General features: G+C 31.8%; 3 protein-coding genes across 3 annotated transcripts; 2 read left to right on the forward strand and 1 right to left on the reverse strand.

Moving 5' to 3' along the window:
* Positions 1 to 4631, forward strand: LOC107941679 (serine carboxypeptidase-like). The gene is made up of 9 exons (XM_016875255.2): positions 1 to 496; positions 1781 to 1949; positions 2129 to 2248; positions 2423 to 2566; positions 2685 to 2835; positions 3049 to 3137; positions 3731 to 3989; positions 4086 to 4219; positions 4314 to 4631. Exons 1-9 carry the CDS (start codon positions 165 to 167, stop codon positions 4437 to 4439), a joined length of 1524 nt encoding a protein of 507 aa, XP_016730744.2. The 5' UTR covers positions 1 to 164; the 3' UTR covers positions 4440 to 4631.
* Positions 4632 to 7387: 2756 nt separating this feature from the next.
* On the forward strand, positions 7388 to 8044 carry LOC107941674 (protein phosphatase 1 regulatory subunit INH3). The gene has a single exon (XM_016875248.2). It carries the CDS (start codon positions 7525 to 7527, stop codon positions 7897 to 7899), a length of 375 nt encoding a protein of 124 aa, XP_016730737.1. The 5' UTR covers positions 7388 to 7524; the 3' UTR covers positions 7900 to 8044.
* Positions 8045 to 13372: 5328 nt separating this feature from the next.
* LOC107941672 (vacuolar protein sorting-associated protein 24 homolog 1) lies at positions 13373 to 17797 on the reverse strand. Its single transcript, XM_016875245.2, has 6 exons — positions 17483 to 17797; positions 17216 to 17292; positions 15780 to 15882; positions 14692 to 14813; positions 13804 to 13998; positions 13373 to 13717 (listed from the first exon to the last, which is right to left on the reverse strand). Exons 1-6 carry the CDS (start codon positions 17592 to 17594, stop codon positions 13637 to 13639), a joined length of 690 nt encoding a protein of 229 aa, XP_016730734.1. The 5' UTR covers positions 17595 to 17797; the 3' UTR covers positions 13373 to 13636.
* Positions 17798 to 20366: the final 2569 nt, after the last annotated feature.

Consider the following 20366-nt stretch of genomic DNA (forward strand, 5'->3'; position numbering starts at 1 on the left):
GTGAGTTTATATAGGCGGGAGCCATAGCGGATCCAAACCTGTAGGTCAAAATAAAAATTTTATAATTAGATAACCAAACATCATACTGTCAGTAATTCTTTCACTCATTTTAACTATAAATACTCGTTTCTCTTGCCATTTTCGTTTCCCCCTAGAAAAAACAGATGGCGAAACTGAAATCTCTAAGTCTAATATTCTTTTCCCATCTCTTTCTGGTTTCCTCTTCCGCCGCCGTATTCCCTGTCTTAGACGACCTACGTTTTGCCGGGTCGAGTTTTCCGTCGGTGCAAGCAAAGAAATTGATAAGGGAGTTGAATTTGTTTCCTAAAGAGGAAGTTAACCTGGTCGATCGAGGCCGAGTTTCGTTACCCCAGGATTCGAAGCTGGTGGAAAAGCGGTTCAAGTTCCCCGGTTTGGAAGCCCTTGGTGGGGTTTCTGTTGACGATTTGAGTCATCATGCTGGCTATTACAAGCTTCCTAATTCTTATGATGCCAGGTAATTTTTTTTAACTGGGATATTCATTTGATGGTTTTTTTTTTCAATTTTCATTATGTTGGAGGATTTTTTTTTAAAAAAATTTGATTCGAGAACCATGCTCTTGAGCAGGAATCACGCTCCAAGCACTGAGCTAAATGCTCGGCTTCGTTGGGGGGTTTTACAAGCCCTTAAATTATAGTTATTGTAACTTAATCGGTGAAGGGGGTTAACATTGTAGATTTGGGGGTTTAATAATTAAAGCCCCATGAATTGGATATTGAGGTGATTTTTCTCTGGTTTTTTATAGCTGAAAGTTTGGATTTAATTGGAATTAGGGTTTTTTCTTTTAATCTTAAAATAATTTTTAGTTAAAGAAAATCAGTATTTCATTTGTTAAGGAATATTTTCGATGTTTAAATTTGGAATAGGAATTTCAAATTCTAGTTATTAAAAGGCGATGACTCTATTTTTTTTTGCTTGATTCTTGTTATTCATGGTTTTAAAATAAATCTTATTTTTGTAATTTTCAGTGTGTAGTTTTTCATTAATCTTAAGTTGCCTCTCGGGCTTAATCTCTAAATCCCTGAAATTTATTTGGTTTCTGGGTGAATTTCTATATGTAAGTTCTCCCGTTGCCTTGTAAATTCAGAATCTTTTTTCTTTTAAAATTTTCTTAAATTTAGTCTCTAGATATGTAACAGCCTAACAGGTTTGTCTCAAACAATTTGGTCTTGCATAAATGTCTGTGCAGTTCATGATGATCTTACTTGTTTTGTAAATGTTAATGCTTGAATGGTTATCATCTGCCTCTTCAAGAAATTAGAGGCTACAGGGCCTTTCATTCCCTTGACTCATACCGATGAGAATTGGACTCCAAGGAAAAAATATATATTAAACAAACGAAGCTGAGCGAGCTCATCTTTTGCCCATATCTATTAAAGTCTTTTGAAATGAATTGCAGACTAAATGCTTTCTTGATACTCAAGCCTAAAATAATCCAGTCACAGAATAACATATTTTCCAGATTGCAGCTTTCTTGTTCCGCTATTAGGTTAATTAAACTTTATAAACTTTACATGTAATCTTCATTTCATGCTTGATTATCAGTTTATATAGTCAATCTCTCAGTTTTCACTCCCCCCCCCCCCCCGAAATGGATAGAGGTGATTAATTACCTCTATGGTGGGTTTATCGAAATTTACAAACAGCTTACTTGCTATATCTCTCCCCTGCTTTTCGCCCTTTAAATGTTACTAATATTTTCCTTTTCAATTTGGTTTCACTCTTCCTGTTTTTTGGCAGAATGTTCTATTTCTTCTTTGAATCACGCAGTAACAAAGAGGACCCTGTTGTAATCTGGTTGACTGGAGGTCCAGGTTGCAGTAGTGAACTGGCTTTATTTTATGAAAATGGCCCTTTCTCCATTTCTGATAACATGTCTCTTGTCTGGAATGAGTTTGGTTGGGACAAGGTATTTTTCTTAATATTCTCCGTTCTTTGGTATTTGGTGTTTTCCAAATTAGGTATCACATTGAATAATTATAATTTTGTATCGTTTTGAAACCATGTAATATTAAAAAGTTTTAAGTTCTTTATATAAATGATGATGGACATGTTTTCATCTTTCCTCTTTCTCGGTTTTGTGTTTAGGTGTCAAACCTTCTATATGTAGACCAGCCTGTTGGTACTGGCTTTAGTTATAGCTCTGACCGAAGGGACATTCGTCATAATGAAGACGAAGTTAGCAATGACCTTTATGACTTTTTACAGGTTAGTCTGTTTATCATTGGATCTTATTCTGGAAGAAAAGGAGTTTAGCATAATTATTTACTCTCCACTGAACTATTATTGTCAATATTGTGGAAGTGAATAAACTTCATTCAATATGTTAGAGAAAAACAAATAAATTTGTTTGTTTTGACTGTGCTCTTTTTATTATGTTAGGCATTCTTTGCTGAACACCCTGAGTTTGCCAAGAATGACTTTTATATAACTGGAGAATCGTATGCTGGGCACTACATTCCAGCTTTTGCTGCCCGACTCCACCGAGGAAACAAAGCTAAAGATGGAATTCATATAAACCTGAAGGTGTGTTACTAATTATGTGACGTAAAGCTTCTAGATTTTATTTACTAATTTCCCGAAGTTTTAACTCGTCTGAATCAATTCATTTGTTTGCTTACTTCAACTACAATGTGTTTTACAGGGATTTGCTATTGGAAATGGCCTGACTGACCCTGCAATCCAGTATAAAGCTTACCCCGATTATGCTTTAGACATGGGGTTAATTAAGAAGTCTGACTATAGTTTAATCAACAAGCTGGTTCCAGTTTGTGAATTTGCAATAAAGCTTTGTGGTAATTTTGCATCTGAAATGGCTTCATCTCTTTTGTATGATCATTCTCTACATATTTACCTCGAATTTTCAAACTTCAAAGAATTGATTTTCCCCCCCAATTCTGCATTTTATATTATAAGATTTTCTTTAGAAAAAGTTATATCACAGATTGAATCAGTGTTGCTTATCTCCTTGATTCTTTTTCTTTCTTTTTGGAAAACCATTTTTCCAGGCACTGATGGTACAGTCTCTTGCATGGCTTCCTATTTTGTCTGCAATACCATTTTCGCTAGCATCATAGCACGTGCTGGTGGTATAAATGTAAGAGACATAAATTATTTGCTTACTACGTGGGATCAGTTATCTTTTAATGCTTAGAAACAGATTTGATGAATTTTTTGCTTAATTGGTTCTAGTTGTTCTTGTTTCTGCTGTAATATCCTGTGATGTAGAATGTGTTTCTTTTCCTAGCATTACGAAACTATCTTCTTCTAAAATATCTGGAGAAAAGTTTTTGTGCAAATAATGTAATTTGCCTGATTAGAAAAGAAAATGAATATAGTTTATGAATGATGGAGTAGGGCCTGAAATTGGTCTTAATATCATTGACATTCTTTCTTAAGATATTTTATGAGCAATATGAGCAAAGGATACCTAGAATTTTTTTCCTATTGTTAAACCACTTATAACTTAAATTACTCAGATCCAACTGTGAGTGTCTGATATGGGTATGTGTTTGACATAGTTATATTCGATTCTTTTAGAAGTTTTTTCGTGTATTTAGAAGGTCATAGAGGTCAGACATGACACTTCAAAGGGGAAAAAAAAAAGCTATTGAGAGGAGTCATCTGTGGCCTGATATCTTATGATTCTTTGAATAAAATTTGAAATGCTCCAATGTTTTCTTGTTGCAGTACTATGATATTAGAAAGAAATGTGAGGGGAGTCTTTGCTATGACTTCTCAAACATGGAGACATTTCTGAACAAGAAATCTGTTAGGGATGCTCTTGGTGTTGGGAATATAGAATTCGTTTCCTGCAGCCCTACAGTGTATCAGGCCATGCTGGTTGACTGGATGCGGAATCTTGAAGTTGGCATTCCTGCTCTCCTTGAGGACGGAATCAAGCTTCTTGTCTATGCTGGTGAATATGATCTTATCTGCAACTGGCTCGGTAAGCATGTTCTGTTTCGTTTATGGATGGGGGGAGGGGCAAATTATACCAGATACATCTAGCGAATTACGGATCACAATATCATATTTGGAACAGGCAATTCAAGATGGGTTCATGCAATGCAATGGTCTGGTCGAAAAGAATTTGTAGCATCGCCAGAGGTTCCATTTGTGGTTGATGGCTCGGAAGCAGGAGTCTTGAAAACTCATGGACCTCTTGGTTTTCTTAAGGTCTGGTCCTTCTCTATACCAACATTTACCCGTGTCTTTAAATCTAGTTGCAGCTGGCTGGTTGTTGATATAGCTGCATGATGATCTTTAACAGGTTCATGATGCTGGTCACATGGTGCCTATGGACCAGCCCAAGGCAGCCTTAGAAATGCTGAAAAGATGGACCAAGGGTTCACTAGCTGAAGGTGGTAAGGCAGAGAAACTGTTTGCTGAAATGTGATTTTTTTTTTCACTTTTCACTGCTTGCAATCAGTGTTAGTTACCCGCTGCTCTTAGAGTGGGAACAACAAAACAAAGTAACTTTGAATACCTGTATATATATGTATGTGGATGCCATAGGATCCTGGTTATCTTGGTGTTTTGATTATAACCTACTAAAAATAATGAAGTGATTTGAACTTTTTGTTGTTTACTTTTTTATGTAGTTAATTAGTTAATCATGTGTTCTTTTATATCTATATTATTTAATATTTGATATAGAGTAGAAATATGGTTAGGAATTGACAAGTATCTTATAGGGTATGGTAAAATATTAAAAAAAAGAGACATTATAATTATTTAAGACTGTTTGTGAAATATTTTTTTGTCAATTTATATAATGTAGTTAAGTATAAATTTAGGCAAATTATATGATGCTACATGCTAACAAATTTAATGGGTAAATATTTAATTATTTGTATTTGTTTTTAAGAGTATTTTAAATGAGATGTTAGCATGTTTGATGAGTGTATAGATTTACACATTTGTAACATAGATTAGGTTATGGCCACCTATAATGGTGGTGGGAAAAAAATTAATAAAGTTTTAGTTGAATTGAAAAAGAATTAATGCTTTAGATGTTACGATGTTTAGGTTTTAATCTTACCTTATGTTGTAATTCTACTATGCATTGTTTAGAGATCATCACTCACTGACACAAAATAACCTTTTAAGGTGTTTGATTTGTCGAATTTTAGATTATGCTTCGTAATCCGATTATGGAAATGTAAGATTGTGAATGGAATGTGAGATTATATTGTTTGGTTCATTTTGTTGGAATGTGAAATTCAAGTATTTAATTGATTAAATGTAAAATTACTTAAAAAGTAAATTTTATTATATTGTCCTTGTTATAAAATATGGATCTATTAATCAAATAATTAATTCAACCATTGAATTAAAGAACAAGTTAATCCACCAAAGTGTCGATCATTCTACAATCTAATATATGAAAAAAAAAATAATCTAAAATCCTGTAAAGAAAAAAAGAATTTGATTGAAAGCTATGACGTTGGTGAAATTTTCTATCCGAACGGCATGGCTAAACAAATAAGCTTCAAACTTCAATCTATATCATTAATATTAAATTAATCGAATAAAAGTTAGCAATTGTTCTTAATAAAATAAAATAAACTCATAGCAAAAAGAAATTTTGGATTTGAAAATAGGAAGTTAGTTAAAACTTACAAACGGTACCATATAGAGGAAGAGATGGCAACGGTGGTTATCATACAAGGTCTCTTCCTTCTACCTCTCTCTTTATATACTCTCCTTAATTAATTAAACAATGATTCATAATAGTCAAGAGAACCAAAAAAATAAACGAAAGAATTCATAACAATCAACAACAAAGAACTCGACAAGCATCAAGCCTATAACATAAATTGAAAAAAAAAATCTACAACAATCAACAAACATGAAGCCTAAAACATATATTGAGAAAAAAAAAATTAAAAAAATCTTTCAATGCGATAAATCACAAAGCAATATGAAGACACAACTAGAAATTAAAAATATTAAACTTACCTAACTGTAGACGATAATGAATGTCCAAGAGAGTGTGGAGTTAAAATTAGGAGGAGAAGACTAGGAGTTTGGGTTTTCAATTTATGACAGAAAAAGAGAAGAAGAAAAAAAGAGATATTTTGATTTTTGTCTTAAAAATAATAAAATGAATTATACCGATAAATATAATAAAAATAGAAGATAATTTTGTCTTAAATTTCAGATTCTATTGTAATATTAGATTATTTAAGAATGTATATTGCAGGATGACCGTAACGTGAGATTATAGGATGTCAGGAATGTTGAAATCCAAACACTATAACCTCATTCTAGAATGTAAGATCATGAACCGTACATCGAGACGGGTGAAAGATGTTACAAAGTACACATTTTAGTAGGGATGGCTAGCCACTTAGAGGCCACCATTCGCCTAAAACAATTTTGAGGACTAATTTATAAAGTTTAAAATTAGGGAATCCATCTTATAATTTTCCATTTTTATTGAAATATTATATAAATAAAATTGGGCCATAAACCCTATTGGGTCATTAAAACAAAAGTGGGCTCCAAATACCCATATTTATTTAATTAAAAATTAACCAAGGCTCAAATAAGAATGAAAAGCCCAAACTAACTTAAATCTATTAAAATAAACCCAATTAGCCCCATGAAATTCAATGCCTTCTATATAGATAATCATTCAATTTTCACAAAAATTTTCATTTTGGGTATCGAAAATTATTCCCATTAGATATTTTTATCGCTTTAGATATTTTTCGTTAATTTATCATCACATTCAATCATTTTAGTCACCCAACTTTAGTACTTTTTTTATTTTGGTCGTCAGTTCATCTAATGAGATGAAACCCTTTTTTTTATTAAAAAAATAAAATCAAACCTAAAAAAATTAAAATAAATTAAAAAGATAAGCTGAATTTAAAAAAAAAAACAAATTTTCCCTATGAAAACTAATACAATTTCTTATAAACTCTCGTGCTTTTCCTTTTATTGAAAAAACTAAAATTAATTTTTTAAAAAATAAATTAAAAAGATAAATATTATAATTCTTGTAAAATTCCAAATTTCCCCCTTCTCTTTTACTAATAAAAAACTAAAATTAGTACTAAAAAGAAAAAAAATTAAAAAATTTGAAAAGATAAAATGAGTTAAAAATAAAAAAAATTAAAATTAAATTAATTAATAATATGTAATTGAAAATTAAGGATGAGTCACTAAAATAATAAAAATAAATAACGGTAGTGCTCATATTACAAACATTTTTTATACCTAAAATTAAAATTTATGAAAGTTGGAGGATCAACCATGGAATTTACCCTATAAAACCCGAAAAATCGGTTTACGGACTCTAATTAAAATAAAGTGGAGAGACATGTAATGCACACGTGTGATTGATGTTTATGAAAAAAACAAAGCCCTCACAACGCAATTAAATGAAACTGAACGGCTGATTGGGGAGCTGAAAGCCTATTATTTCATCAACAAAAAGAAAATAAAAAATCGAACGGCGATAATCTCTGGCGATGGTTCGACCGACGGCGATAGGCACCACGAACAGATCGTCATCAGCGATGTCCTCCATGACAACCACCGTGACGATCGAGAACACCTCGGGCGCGTCCTCCTCGTCGTCGCAGCCTCAAGAAGCCCTCGTCCTCGAACTCCGCCCTAGGAAGAAGAAAGTTACGTGGAAAGAAGGCACCGTGGACAACGAATTCATGAACAAGAAGAGTTCCAAGATCTGTTGTATTTACCATAAAGAAAAGCCCTTCGACGAAGACGACAGTGATGACGACGGACATGATCATCATCATCACCATCATCCGTCCAACGGACATGATTCCTCCAAGGATGGCTGCAGGCCCAGCAGCAGCTCCAGCTCCAGCTCCAGCGCCTGATTCTGTTTCCAATCTGTTTCTCTAAAACTTTGTTTTGGATGCACCGAACCGACTTTCATGAAATTCTATAGTATTGATTTCATGTAATTTGTTTGGACCTTTATATCGATTTGGTTTTTGGATGCAATGAACAAACGTTTATATCGATTTGGTTTTAACTAATAACGCATAGAACTGACATGATTAATTAACTTTTGATAGCTAAAGATGAATTTAAACCCTAATTTACTTATGATCTAAATTAATTTTTGAGGATGTCTTGAGAGATTGTTTTCTTATCATTTCTTTTCTCTACTTGCTTCTTAGTTAAATTTATCCAAGAATTCCAGCATCAGAACTGAAGGTATGCTTCAATTCATAACTCTGTTTTCTAATATGCATGATGAATATTCTGTTTGTTTACGATGCATAAATAAGCGAATTTTGTCTGACATAATTTTGGAGTGCTGGTTTTAGCCTCTTTTTGGTAGGCAAGAAAGAATTGGAAGGTAAATGTTTGAATTTAATGGTTGAGTTACAGGATAGGATATGTTAGCATGCACTTCTAACATTAGATTAGAACTTCTTTTCGTCCTATCCCCTGTTTTTCTCTCCTATCAAACTGTGTGTTAGACACAATGGGAATAGTGAGATAGACGACCCAAGGATTTAAGTTGTGGACTGAGGTGAACATCTGCGGCGGAAAAAGTCAGAAGCCCCAAAACAAGGGTCACAACATTGTGGTGTGACTAATATTTAAACCCTTCACAAGGCCAGTATCCCAATTAGCTGTTGGTAGAGGATAGTAGGGGAACATGTTACTGAAAATCTTGAATTATTGATTCCATTCTCATTTATAAAAGACATTAAGCAATGATTCAAGACTTTGATGCTGGGACTGTCTTTTTATCCACCGTTGAGATTCAAAATGGCCTCTTTTTTGGTGGTTGGTTTACTGTAACGGGGTTTACACTGATCTATTCAGGGGGGGTTCGCTTGGTTTTATAAAGTTAAACAGAGTTCGTGAGAAGAGTCTGGAGGGGAGGTAGCAATATGGAGATTGGAAAAGGGGACGGGGCATCAATTGAGGAATACGTTGTGCGTAAGAAAGGGGGTTAGAAGGAGATGGTTTGCTTCGTATTTAGAGTGTCAAACACAAAAATATGTCCCACATGGGTGTTATTTTTTTTATGTATTTAGAGGGTCCTTGGAAGATTATATTCTATACCATGTACAAGAATGTATGAAGATGGATACTTCATGAAAAGTTTTGGTAAGATAGACGGTAAGAGATGAGTAAACAAATAAAGCGGATAACAAATAAAGAGAAGGGTTAAAAGGAGGTGTGTAGGTATTAAAATGTGGAGAGGGTGGGTTGGTGAATGGTTAGGCTTGTTGGCTTTGGTGACAAGGGCTTGCTGGTGGTTGTTGGAAAGGTTAGTGCAAGTATGTCACAGGAATGAGTCTGGGGGCTTGGAAATGCTGTGTTACCCTTACCATGAATCTTCATTTTGATAAGTATGTTTATATATATATATTCAGACATGATATAAATTATGAAAAATTAAGCATGCTTGTATTAGTTATATACTCCAGGTCCAAGGGGTGATACTCATGCGAGGTGTTGAACACGAGCGAGCTAAGCCTTGACTGGGTGGCTGACTTGGCGAGGAGGAGATATGTAAACACCACTCGTTGAGGTTCTTGCTCTTTCTGTTAAGAATTACAGAGAATTTTGTTATTAATCACACTCCACGAAAAGGTCTGAATTTTGGGTTTACTTCTAGCTTCTATATAACTTTTATAACAAGGGAATGTGTTGATAGGCTCTCTAAAGATACTTCCTTAGCGAATCCCTAAATTTTTTCTATCAATAGAACGTTCACTGGAAGCTTAGCAACTTCTGAAGTAGTTTCTCCTTATTCCAACCTTTTTTTCATCAATAAATTCATTAACCATGACCTTATCCCAATTTTTATTCAAATCAAGGGATGATACATCACTATCCCACCAGTTATCCTTCCAAAAGCTAGTATAATAACCATCACCCAATACCCAAACTCCACCTTACTCCAGTCACAAGAACATGCTTCCCATCAAGGATGCTTCTTCAAGTATAGAGCATAAAACATTGTTTGCTTGAAACTTGGAAAAAGAAATTTTGTGAAGATATTTTGTACATATAACATCTTTCCACAGTCTCCTAATATCATCATGAAGCTCCAAACCCATTTTAGCAAGAAAGGTTCATATCTTTTGTTTTTGAGACCCAATTCCCTTCCAATTTAAGCAAAACAAAGTTCCAGTTAATATGAGGGGTTTTTTCCTCTTTCCGGTAGTACTTGCCTAATATGCCTAGTGGGTTGCATGGTATAGTTCGTGATAGAAGCAATAGCAACTTGGATGAGAACAACTGTACCAACAAGAGATAATTGATTAATCTTCCAAATTGCTGACCTGTTTTGAACTTTTTCCACTAAATGTAGTACAATTATGTTGTTTTGGGAATGCTATTATGTCTTGTGAGCTCTCTGGTTGCCCTTTCAAGACTGTTGTTGGAAATAGAAAGTTTTTACTTGGAGAAGCTAATAGTCTGTCCTGAGCATTTTTTGAGTTGTTTCAATGTTTCTTTGACAATCTCAACTGTGAGAAGAGAACCAATGGAGCTCTTCCTCTTTCAGAATTTGAGATACTCTTTCTTTTTCAAGCTTGTACAAGAACGAAATGAGATTCCAACACTTTTTAGATTGTAGTAAGGATTTTTTAATTTTTTTCTCTAAAAATTTTGCTACTCATCTAATTTATTCCATTTAGAAAAGGGCTGTAAATCTTAAAAGGTTTCAAGTGTGGCTATAGAGGACTCAACCCCAAAGTGCCCAAAGAGAGGTGATACACCATTGTTTCAGGATAAATAAGCTTCCATTTCTCATTACAGAGAAAATTATCAACCCTCTCATAAACATTTGTTATCCCCCATTTTTAATTAGTCTCCCAAGTATATTTCTACTCAATGAAACCAAGTTCAACAAAGCTATAGTGATTAATGACCTTTTGAAATTTATTGAATGAGCTGAAAAATTAAAATCATGTACTGATGAGGCAATTTCATTGAACACTAAAAGAGCCATTGGTTTGTTGATTTTGTAGGAGCTGGACTCCCATATATGTTGGTAATTTCACTCTCTACTAACCAAACATTGTGATTGTTCTCTTTCTTTCCATAGTCGTATCTTCATAAAAGAGAATGATAAAATGAGGAGGAATTCATCTTGTTGTACAACAAATCCCTCCTTTTCTTGCCTATCACTCATACCCTCACATCAAATTTCTTTATCTGAAATGTTGATAAAATGGTGAAGGTGTGCTACAGATTTCTTAAACATCTTTTACAATCCTAGATAACCTTGTATAGCTAAATATAATAAATCATCAATAATCTTGTACATGTGTGAGTTTTATATCTGAACCTAAAGGTCTGAGGAAGCCTAAAACTGATTTCCAAGAAAGGTTTAGGGGCTTTAATCAATTTCTTCTTTGCATATTCAAACTCAGCTCGATATGTGGATACTAAACCAAACGTGAACACTCATATAAGCTTGAAGATTGATAAAACATATTCTCAAGAAAAACTGTAACCTCTTTTGACCAGTTAAGTGTTTTCCCAAAATTCCCAAAGTATTATTTTGCAAAATTCAACAAACTTGCAATTTCTTTAAGGATAAAAATAGCAAAAATTATCAAAAATAATTTCCTGTAAACCTAATTATTTAGTTGTAGAATTTATGACCAAACTCTATCATGTATAGAGAGTCAACTGATAGAATTCTACTTAATTTGAAAAAATAAACTGCAAAGTCCTAAAATCATCACAACTAATATTGGCATGTCCTTGGTAAGTAATCTTTTTTCTGCACCAATACTTTACAACTTGCTCCATAAGTCAATCAATTGTTTTAATATATTAAAATAATTGTACTTGTTATACATGTAAAATTTCGAACGGATCTAATACCTCTATCATATCGATCTACAATATTATCTATATAAATATATATTTAATGACTAAATTCTTTTTATATAAAACAAATAGTTAAGATATCTCTATCAGATCGATCTAAAATATTATCTATATTAATATATATACCTAACGATTAAATTATTTTTATATAAAACAAATAGTTATAAATTTATCCAATTTCAACTAATGTAGTGCTTAGAGAGCCGCCTAGCAATTAGATTTTGGTGTAATTATAAAAAAATATAATTTTAAAAAATATTTTTATACAAGTTATAAACAATATATTATATGCATGAATATGTATGAGTGTTTGAGATGGACATGATAAAAAATTTCTCATATTAATAAAAAATATTAAACCCTAAAAATTTCTAAAATTATAGCAAAAAAATTTATTATAAAAAATAATTTACATGACTAGAAGTATGGACATAACTTATTTATGTGTCTATGCTATATATTATGAAAATAATATACTTATTCATAAAAATGTTATAATTTTTTATCATAATTTATTTATAAAAAAATAACTTTATAAAGTTATAAAAAAATTATTTATAAGAAAAGTCATAAAAATTTTGGACAATTTATATAATTTTTTTAATAGAAGTTATATATTATAGTTTTTATATTAATTTTTATATTATAAATAGGGATATAACTTAACATAAATCTTTCTCCAAATTAAGTTTATATAAGTTATTATAATTAAATTTACAGACTATTTGGACTATGAATTCAAATATTCTAAGGTCGATGCTAAATATGTAAATAGAAAATATTTTCTTGCACCATATCGTTGGGTATGGTACTATTTGAAAGAATAGTGCTAGGCACAATCACCATATACAACTCACAAACTCTTTAATTTGAGAATATATTTGTTGTTCTAGAAAAATATTTTTCATATTAACAAAATTATCTTAGCATAGCATAAAAAAAAGTTGGATCATACTAGGATATTGCATATTTTATAACTTCGATCATAGGTGGAATTGAAATAATTCATACTTCAAAGAGTACGTGGAAAATGATATATTAAGAATCTTAATGATATACAAATTCCAATGGTAATGAACTCAGTCAAGGACAAACCGGTGATGATGATAAGGAGCATATGTTAAATATTAAGGAGGGAATAATCCAACAAATATGCACTAAATCAATTAGATAAAATTGCACATGTTTATTTTCTTGTTATTTTTGTTAGTAATCATATTATCAATTATTTTTTAGACTGGCACAATACATATGATTTTTTATAGTAATTAATATTTTTTAAAATATAAATTACGTAACTGTCTAATTACGATATAATTACTATTTATAACATAGTAACTATTATTACTTTGTACTTTCCAAACATAACCTAATTTAATCGTGCAACAATTTTATTATAATTTTGATAAATTAATTATCTAATTATATAAATTTTGATATTTTCATGCATACCAGCCCATGTTTTTTTTTTGGGGGGGGGGTTACATTCCAAAATTACCAAATCTATTTTAAACATTATATTTACATAATAATATTACAACAAAAATAGAATTTTCAGTGAGGCTATTGCCACAATTGTAAGTCCCTCTCGTTAATGGCTAGTGAACTCAAAGCTCTTTTAAATGGCTGGCATGGTTGGTAGGTTCACGGTGAGCACAAAAGAAGCTATTTAATACTAACACAAAACACACACTTTTAGTTGATAGATAGCAAAAGAACACCAAAATGGAAGTTAAAGGTTTACGATCTAACTCGAGCGAGTCGCGCCCTTATCTCTTCCAACTCTTCCTCATCATCTGCACCCTCTGCAATCGCTTCTTCCTGTAATATTTTGAAGCAGTATAGTTCCTTTAGCGTTTTGTAATAACAAGTAAAAGAACATAAAAACAATGGCCAAGGGAACATACTTGATGTGAAGTGGTTTCTCTTTGGGTAGGTACCCTCGCTCTTTCCTTCCGAACAGCTTCAGGAAGCCGTGCAGCAGTTTCACCAGCTATTTCCGAAAGAACCTTATTGACTTCTTCTTCTGTCTCTTCTTCTATATCTTCTGAATCCAATGCCGTGCCAACAGCATCATTTACTATTTCTTCAATCACCCCAGCCTATAAACCAACTTGCAACTGCAGCTTAAGAGAATTTAAAGAAAAAAAGAGATGTACTCGCCAAATATGCTGCATGACGGTACTTCTTACATGCCACTTAGGTCTCTTATCAGTTTTAAAAGGGACGTTCATTGATTTAGTTACGTTACTAAATAGTACACCAATCTGGTTCTTTCAATCCTCTTAAGTCTGAATCCATATCCCACTTGACTGAGCTGAAAAACAGGGAATCTGGCATCCCCATCTGTTAAATAACTCAACACCAAATGCACCTCCTCCACTCCCACTAATAACGGTGGATTTTTTATCCAATTATCCATAATCTTTTTCCGAAGAAAGTTTATGTGACTATATCTAATATTTAAATAAAATGAAAGAAAACTTCAAACTCGTAAATGAATCTTAAATAACCTTTAGACGAAACCATACTGGATCAAAATTTGAAATTTCAATTGGACATGTAAGAAAATAAACAGCCTGACAGTTTACTCGAGCACCAGGAGAAAATCAACTAACTCAAAAAAAAAAAGCCAAATACCCAGTGTTAATATGTTACTTGCATTAATTTCCGATGAGATGAGAAAACAGAGATTTAGAACAACTGAGACAGGAATATTGCCAACAAGGATGATGAATATTATGAAACAAAAACTGGCAACATAAACATAACACAATAACAAACTTTAAAATTACCTTGGTCATTTCTTTGCTAAATTCTTGCATTGTGGTAGCCATTTGTGGAGCTTTCATGAGGTTGTTTACAAGTTTCATGACTTCAGCACTCTTGGAAAGATGACCGACAGTACGAGCAATTGCTTCAAATCCATCCCCAGAAAAGAAACATTTATAAATAAAGGTTAGAGAGGAGCAGAAGAGATCTATGTCAAGCATTTCTTCCAAAAGAATACAAAAAACATTAAAGAAAGAAAAAGGAGGAAAAAGAAAAAGGAAAAAAAATTCCCTACAATACCCTTTTATTTTCAGCAAGGGCTCCCCAAACATGCCATTCCTAAAGCTGAGTTAATATCTAAGGCAGATGGGAAAAATTGATAACCTCAACTCCAGCAACAAACAAGGTTTTGTTGCTCCAGAAAGAAGTTGAAAGTGAAGGTCTTCTTAAATACTACAATGAAAGTGATTTTACATTGGAAGTTTATAAATAACTCGACATAGCATAAATCTTTTATTAAAAAAGATTCTGCAATCAGTCATTCTTGTCCTCCCGTAAACATCACCTCCCAGAAACAGAAAAAAAGCTCCAAAATAACCACATGAATAAATCCTTGTACACTTTTAAGGCTGAATCCACCAGCACAGAAAGGAGTAGGCTTCTCTAGTAGCGAAAGCAAAACAATTTTCCAGACATATCGACATGATAAAGCATGAGTGTTCTTATCTTTCTATGTATAAAAATTGTAGAGGCATAGCTTCTGTAAATAGAAAAAAAATAAGAATAGGTACTTCAGTAATCGTCAATATCCCGTAAAAGATGATAATAATGATTATTGATAATAATCAAAAGTCAAAATCACATCTTTCAACCACCAAAATTGCTATTCCCATAAAACATTATTCGACTTGCACATTCTCCAAAGTTAGAAGAATATGTACTTAGGTGTGTTAGTTTAATAGTGAAAATACCAAATCATTCATGGAAGTAACAACATGCCATGAACATTCTCAGCATGCATTCTGATTCTTACGAATTAAAAAGTTTTAGGCGTAGGGATATAATAGTGTCTTGGAATAAACATAACGCATAAAAGCATAAGTTGTCATACCAACACTTTCTCCGAGGTGCATGGATATTGAATTAAGCTGTGCCTTATTCTCATATAGACGGTTCACAGCTTTTCTTGACATTACAATTTCTTTTGCAAGTGCCTGGATATATGTAGGGATCACAACGTGAATGTAATTAAGAGACAATTCATCAACAACAAGAAAGCAGATTGAAAATTAATTATGGGCATTCAAGCATGCGGATGACGGAAATAGATAAACATTCTCATATAACAGTTATGGGAACACAGGTTTTAATTTATCAAACCTATTCATTTTTTGTCAAGTACCTGTGTTTGATATATAGACGAACATGGATATGGAATATGACTCTCCAAATACATGGAAAAACTTAAAGAAAGAATTGAACAAGCTCATGTCACACATACTCAAATCCAACACTCATACCAGAGTACCAGTAGTAACATAGGGTCAAACCACTTAACTAAAACATGATCATTCTTGATCCCAAAATCTACATTTCCCTGTTTTCAGTTAACAATTTGTGTTTCTCACTAATAGCCAGTCACAGTTAGGCCAGCTTTCTAATCTTAAGTTTAGTTTCTAAACTTTCGAAAGCTTACTGGATGAATATCTAAGATCTTTAATATTTCTATATTCAATTAGCATCCCTTGCGTGCATGCCTCATTATGTCATTCAAACAAGAATAAACTCCAATCTGCTTTGGAAATTTAAATACCTAAATTATACATCATATTAGGACCAAATCCTTTTAAGGTAAACTTCAATCTACATGATAGAAGAAAATTTAAATATTTATAGTATTCATCATATTAGGGCCAAACCCTTTTAAAGTAAACTCCAATCTACATGATAGAAAAAAAATTAAATACCTATATTATTCATCATATTAGGGCCATATCCTTTTAAAGTGAACTCCAATCTACATGATAGAACAGAATAAAATAAAAGAATAGATCAGCTATCAACAAAAGATAAGAGATAGTCTATGTTGCCCCAATCATTTTTCTTGAATATCCATGTCCAACACCCATCTCCTACACATATTCGGACATGGGTATAGGGATATGAGTCTCAAAGAACCCTCAAACATACACTCACATCAGAGTCCAAGTAACATAACAAATAGTTACTACTAGCCACAATTGATTTCTTGAAAAACAAGCCAAAAAGACAAAAAAGAACAAGTAGAAAAATTCACACTAGGGAAAAGAAAAATTAGTTCAGATATCTCCAACAATAAGGCCAGTATCCGGATGGCAACAAAATCAATTCGATAACCCTTATTCCATAATGATCTTTGATGTAATTATATAACATCTACCTAATCATTCCATTCTAGTAAACAAGAAAAGAAAAAGAGTTCAATTCCCTAACAACTATGGCACAACCAATCTACTTAACTAAAATTCCATTGAAAACAAAATATAAACAGGAACACTAAGAAATTACCTTAGCAGACCCCATGTCATTTCTCTTGGCAGCTTCTCTAATTGCTTTTTGTACACTTTTCTCCTCTCTCTGAACATCTAAAACAAAATCCATATGAAAAAGAAAAACCCATAATCAATTTTCTTATCTGAAAATTCAACAACCAAAAACCAAGCAATATTAAACTCCGAATTTAACCAATTAGCTCAAAAATCACATTAGCACCAGAAAACTAATTTTTACGATTCACCTAAAAACTAAGAGAAAAAAGAAAATGAAGTAACTTGCCTCTGATTTGGCGTTCAATGTTACGACACTCTTGACGAAGCTTTCTTTGCCAATCTCTTAGTAATTGCTGTGGGTTCGGCTTGGGTTTCAACATATTCTTAAATTTATCCATCTTTTGCTAGTCTCTTTGTATATCAGTTTATTCCTAATTTTCTCATCGGCATTTGTTTCCCCAGAATCTTTTATTTGCCTTACTTCTGCACTTTTCAGGGACAAGAGAGTACACAGTGAGCACAAGACAGCGACGTCGTATGTAGACTGCTTTAGACTTTCCTCCACAAAATTTTGGCTTAATGCTCACTTTGTCCCCAAACTATACCAGTTTTTCATTTTGGTACTACTTTTTCTAGTCTCATTTTAGTACATAAACTGTCATTTTGTTCCATGGTTCAGTTCAATTTTTTTAATAGCGTTAAAAACATTTAAATTTAAAAATAGAAAAATAAGAATATTAAAAAATAAATATTTTTAAAAAATGCCTTTAACTTAACTTACCGTTGATCAATGTTGATTGGCCGTTGATCACTATGTTAACTAGTGTTGATTGATTATTGACCGAATTTTAAATATTTCCAAATTTTCATAATTTCTTAAAAAAAAAAATTTTCCACTTCTTAAAAAACTTAATAAAATTTTTCTAAAATTTATATATTTTGATTTTTCAATTTCATATGTTAACTTTTTCAATTTCTAGACTTCATATTTTTTAGTTAAAACTTTTTTTGTTCTAATTTTTCTAATTTTTTATTCATTTTTTTAATTTTTAGAATTTAAAATTTTCTCAAAAATTAAAATTTATTACAAATTTTCTAGAATATATATTTTAAAAATTTTAAGTTTTTTATTTGCAATTTTTTAAAATTTAAATACTTTTATTTTTATAAAATTCTACAATTTTTATATCTTATGATTTTTTAAAATTTATATTTATATATTTTATAATTTTATAATTTTTTTATTTTTTGAATTATTTTTATTGTATATATGATTTTTTAATTTTTTAATCAAATAATATATATAATATTAAAAAAATAAAAAAAGACTAAAATGGTGCATTCTAATAGCGACACGTGATTTGCTGTAATTTGATACATCAAATTAGGCGCTCCATTACACTCGAGAAGCTTATTCTCAAGCAATTTAGGAGTTTTTATTATTATTTATTTTTGTCAATTTTTAGCTTTTGTTATTAATAAATGGTTTTTATTAGTTTTATGCTCTTTTAAGAACCAAATTGGTCAAATGGTGCCATGAGGGACTTAACGATATATTGAGTTGATGTAGGAAGTTGATAATGGGCTGAAGTTGAAGAAATCATCATTCAGAGGGGATATCACGACACTGAGGCCATGGAAGTCATGATATCCCTTACAATGCTAAAGTGAAGAAAATTGAGATAAACTCTAGTGATATTGCGATAGCAAAGATGGGTATTGCGACACCGAGACCCCTCAAGACTCCAAATTTCAATATTTTTTTGGGTATCGCGACACCAAAACTTGAGTATTGCGATACTGTTGTCTGGCAAGAAGACAATTGACTGTAGGGGTAGTTTTTATCCAACAACAATTAAAATACAACATCTAATGGCATTTTGGTTAAAAATTTTAGATTGTAATTAGATGTTAAAAGTCACTTTTAACTGAGAACTAAGGAGGTTGTTCACTTTTTACTTTCTTGTCATCTTTTTGGTTTTCTAACTGTCTTCTTCCTCATTTTTCTAGGGTTTAGTTTCAAACTTTTCTAGTTTTAAGTTGTGTTAATTGGTAATCAGTGAGTTTTTACTGTAACTTTGCCTTAATTGTTATTTATTACTCTAAACTTTCTTTGTATTTTCATTTTAATCCATAGCATTTAATATAGTTAAGCTTAATTTCCTTTTTCTTAGTTAAAAATATGAACTTTCATGATATTTTGCACCTCCATTGTTGCCATATTCATTCTCCTCAAGCAATCATTAAGAAAACACTAAGCTTTCTTTAACCCTATCTTTGTGCTTATGTTAATGTATGACTTGAACGTATTTTGGATTGTTGCTTGTATTGGAATGATGATGAGTAGCCAAATTTATGGTGGTTGGCTGATGGAAATGTTGTTTGGTTAGTTTTTGGTATAGGGACTAAATTGTAAAAACTAGACTAAATTGAATAAACTTCAAAACTTAGAATTGACGCCTCTAAGGGAACATATAGATAGGGGAGACCAATAGGAGATCCTGTTGAGCATCAATTTATTTAGCCCGAGTTAGTTTGGTGAGGTTGAGAGATAAACTAGACTAAATCGTCTAATTTGATGAAATGGTGATCAAGAGATAACATTGAGCCAATTAGAAGTTTAAACCTTCTAAGCAATTTCATTTAAACTTCTAATTGAGCCCTCACTGACCTTAAAAAAACCAATTTGCTCCTTCTGCTAACAAAATCGTCAGTTGATTAATTGGACCGTTAATATTGCTGACATGATTGACGGAAGCCACCAAAAATTGCCATGTGACAGTACGCTGAAATAAGCATGCTGACGTGGCAAATATAAACAAAATTTAAAATTTTTTAAATAAAAAATAAAATAAAATGTGCATATATAATAAATCTAAACATCTTGATAGCCTTTTCATTACATAAATTAAAATTTTATTACATGCTTCAGTTTTATCTTGTTGATTTGGAAGTCTCCATATTAAAATATTTGTTGATTTTAAAAAATAAAAATATTTTAGATTTTGTTTTTTGAGTTTTTGAACATTCAAAATTTATATATATATATATTAGATTTTTTTAAAAAAATTTTGAAGTTTTTTTTTGGTTTTGTACTCATCCAAAATGAATCTATACAACCATTTGTACAAATTCATTTGAATCTGGACAACCTTGTGTCCAGATTCATT

The sequence above is a fragment of the Gossypium hirsutum genome, chromosome D04, assembly GCF_007990345.1.
Source record: "Gossypium hirsutum isolate 1008001.06 chromosome D04, Gossypium_hirsutum_v2.1, whole genome shotgun sequence".
In the NCBI taxonomy this organism is placed as follows: domain Eukaryota; kingdom Viridiplantae; phylum Streptophyta; class Magnoliopsida; order Malvales; family Malvaceae; genus Gossypium; species Gossypium hirsutum.

Excerpts from the sequence above, each read along its gene's own strand:
- LOC107941679 (XM_016875255.2), top strand. The coding sequence starts at position 165 with ATGGCGAAACTGAAATCTCTAAGTCTAATATTCTTTTCCCATCTCTTT. Across the intron at positions 497-1,780 it reads CCTAATTCTTATGATGCCAG|AATGTTCTATTTCTTCTTTG; the intron begins GTAATTTTTTTT and ends GTTTTTTGGCAG. Across the intron at positions 3,990-4,085 it reads TCTTATCTGCAACTGGCTCG|GCAATTCAAGATGGGTTCAT; the intron begins GTAAGCATGTTC and ends TATTTGGAACAG.
- LOC107941674 (XM_016875248.2), top strand. The coding sequence starts at position 7,525 with ATGGTTCGACCGACGGCGATAGGCACCACGAACAGATCGTCATCAGCG.
- LOC107941672 (XM_016875245.2), bottom strand. The coding sequence starts at position 17,594 with ATGGATAAATTTAAGAATATGTTGAAACCCAAGCCGAACCCACAGCAA. Across the intron at positions 14,814-15,779 it reads GCACCTCGGAGAAAGTGTTG|CAATTGCTCGTACTGTCGGT; the intron begins GTATGACAACTT and ends ATGGATTTGAAG. Across the intron at positions 13,999-14,691 it reads TTAGCAAAGAAATGACCAAG|GCTGGGGTGATTGAAGAAAT; the intron begins GTAATTTTAAAG and ends GTTGGTTTATAG.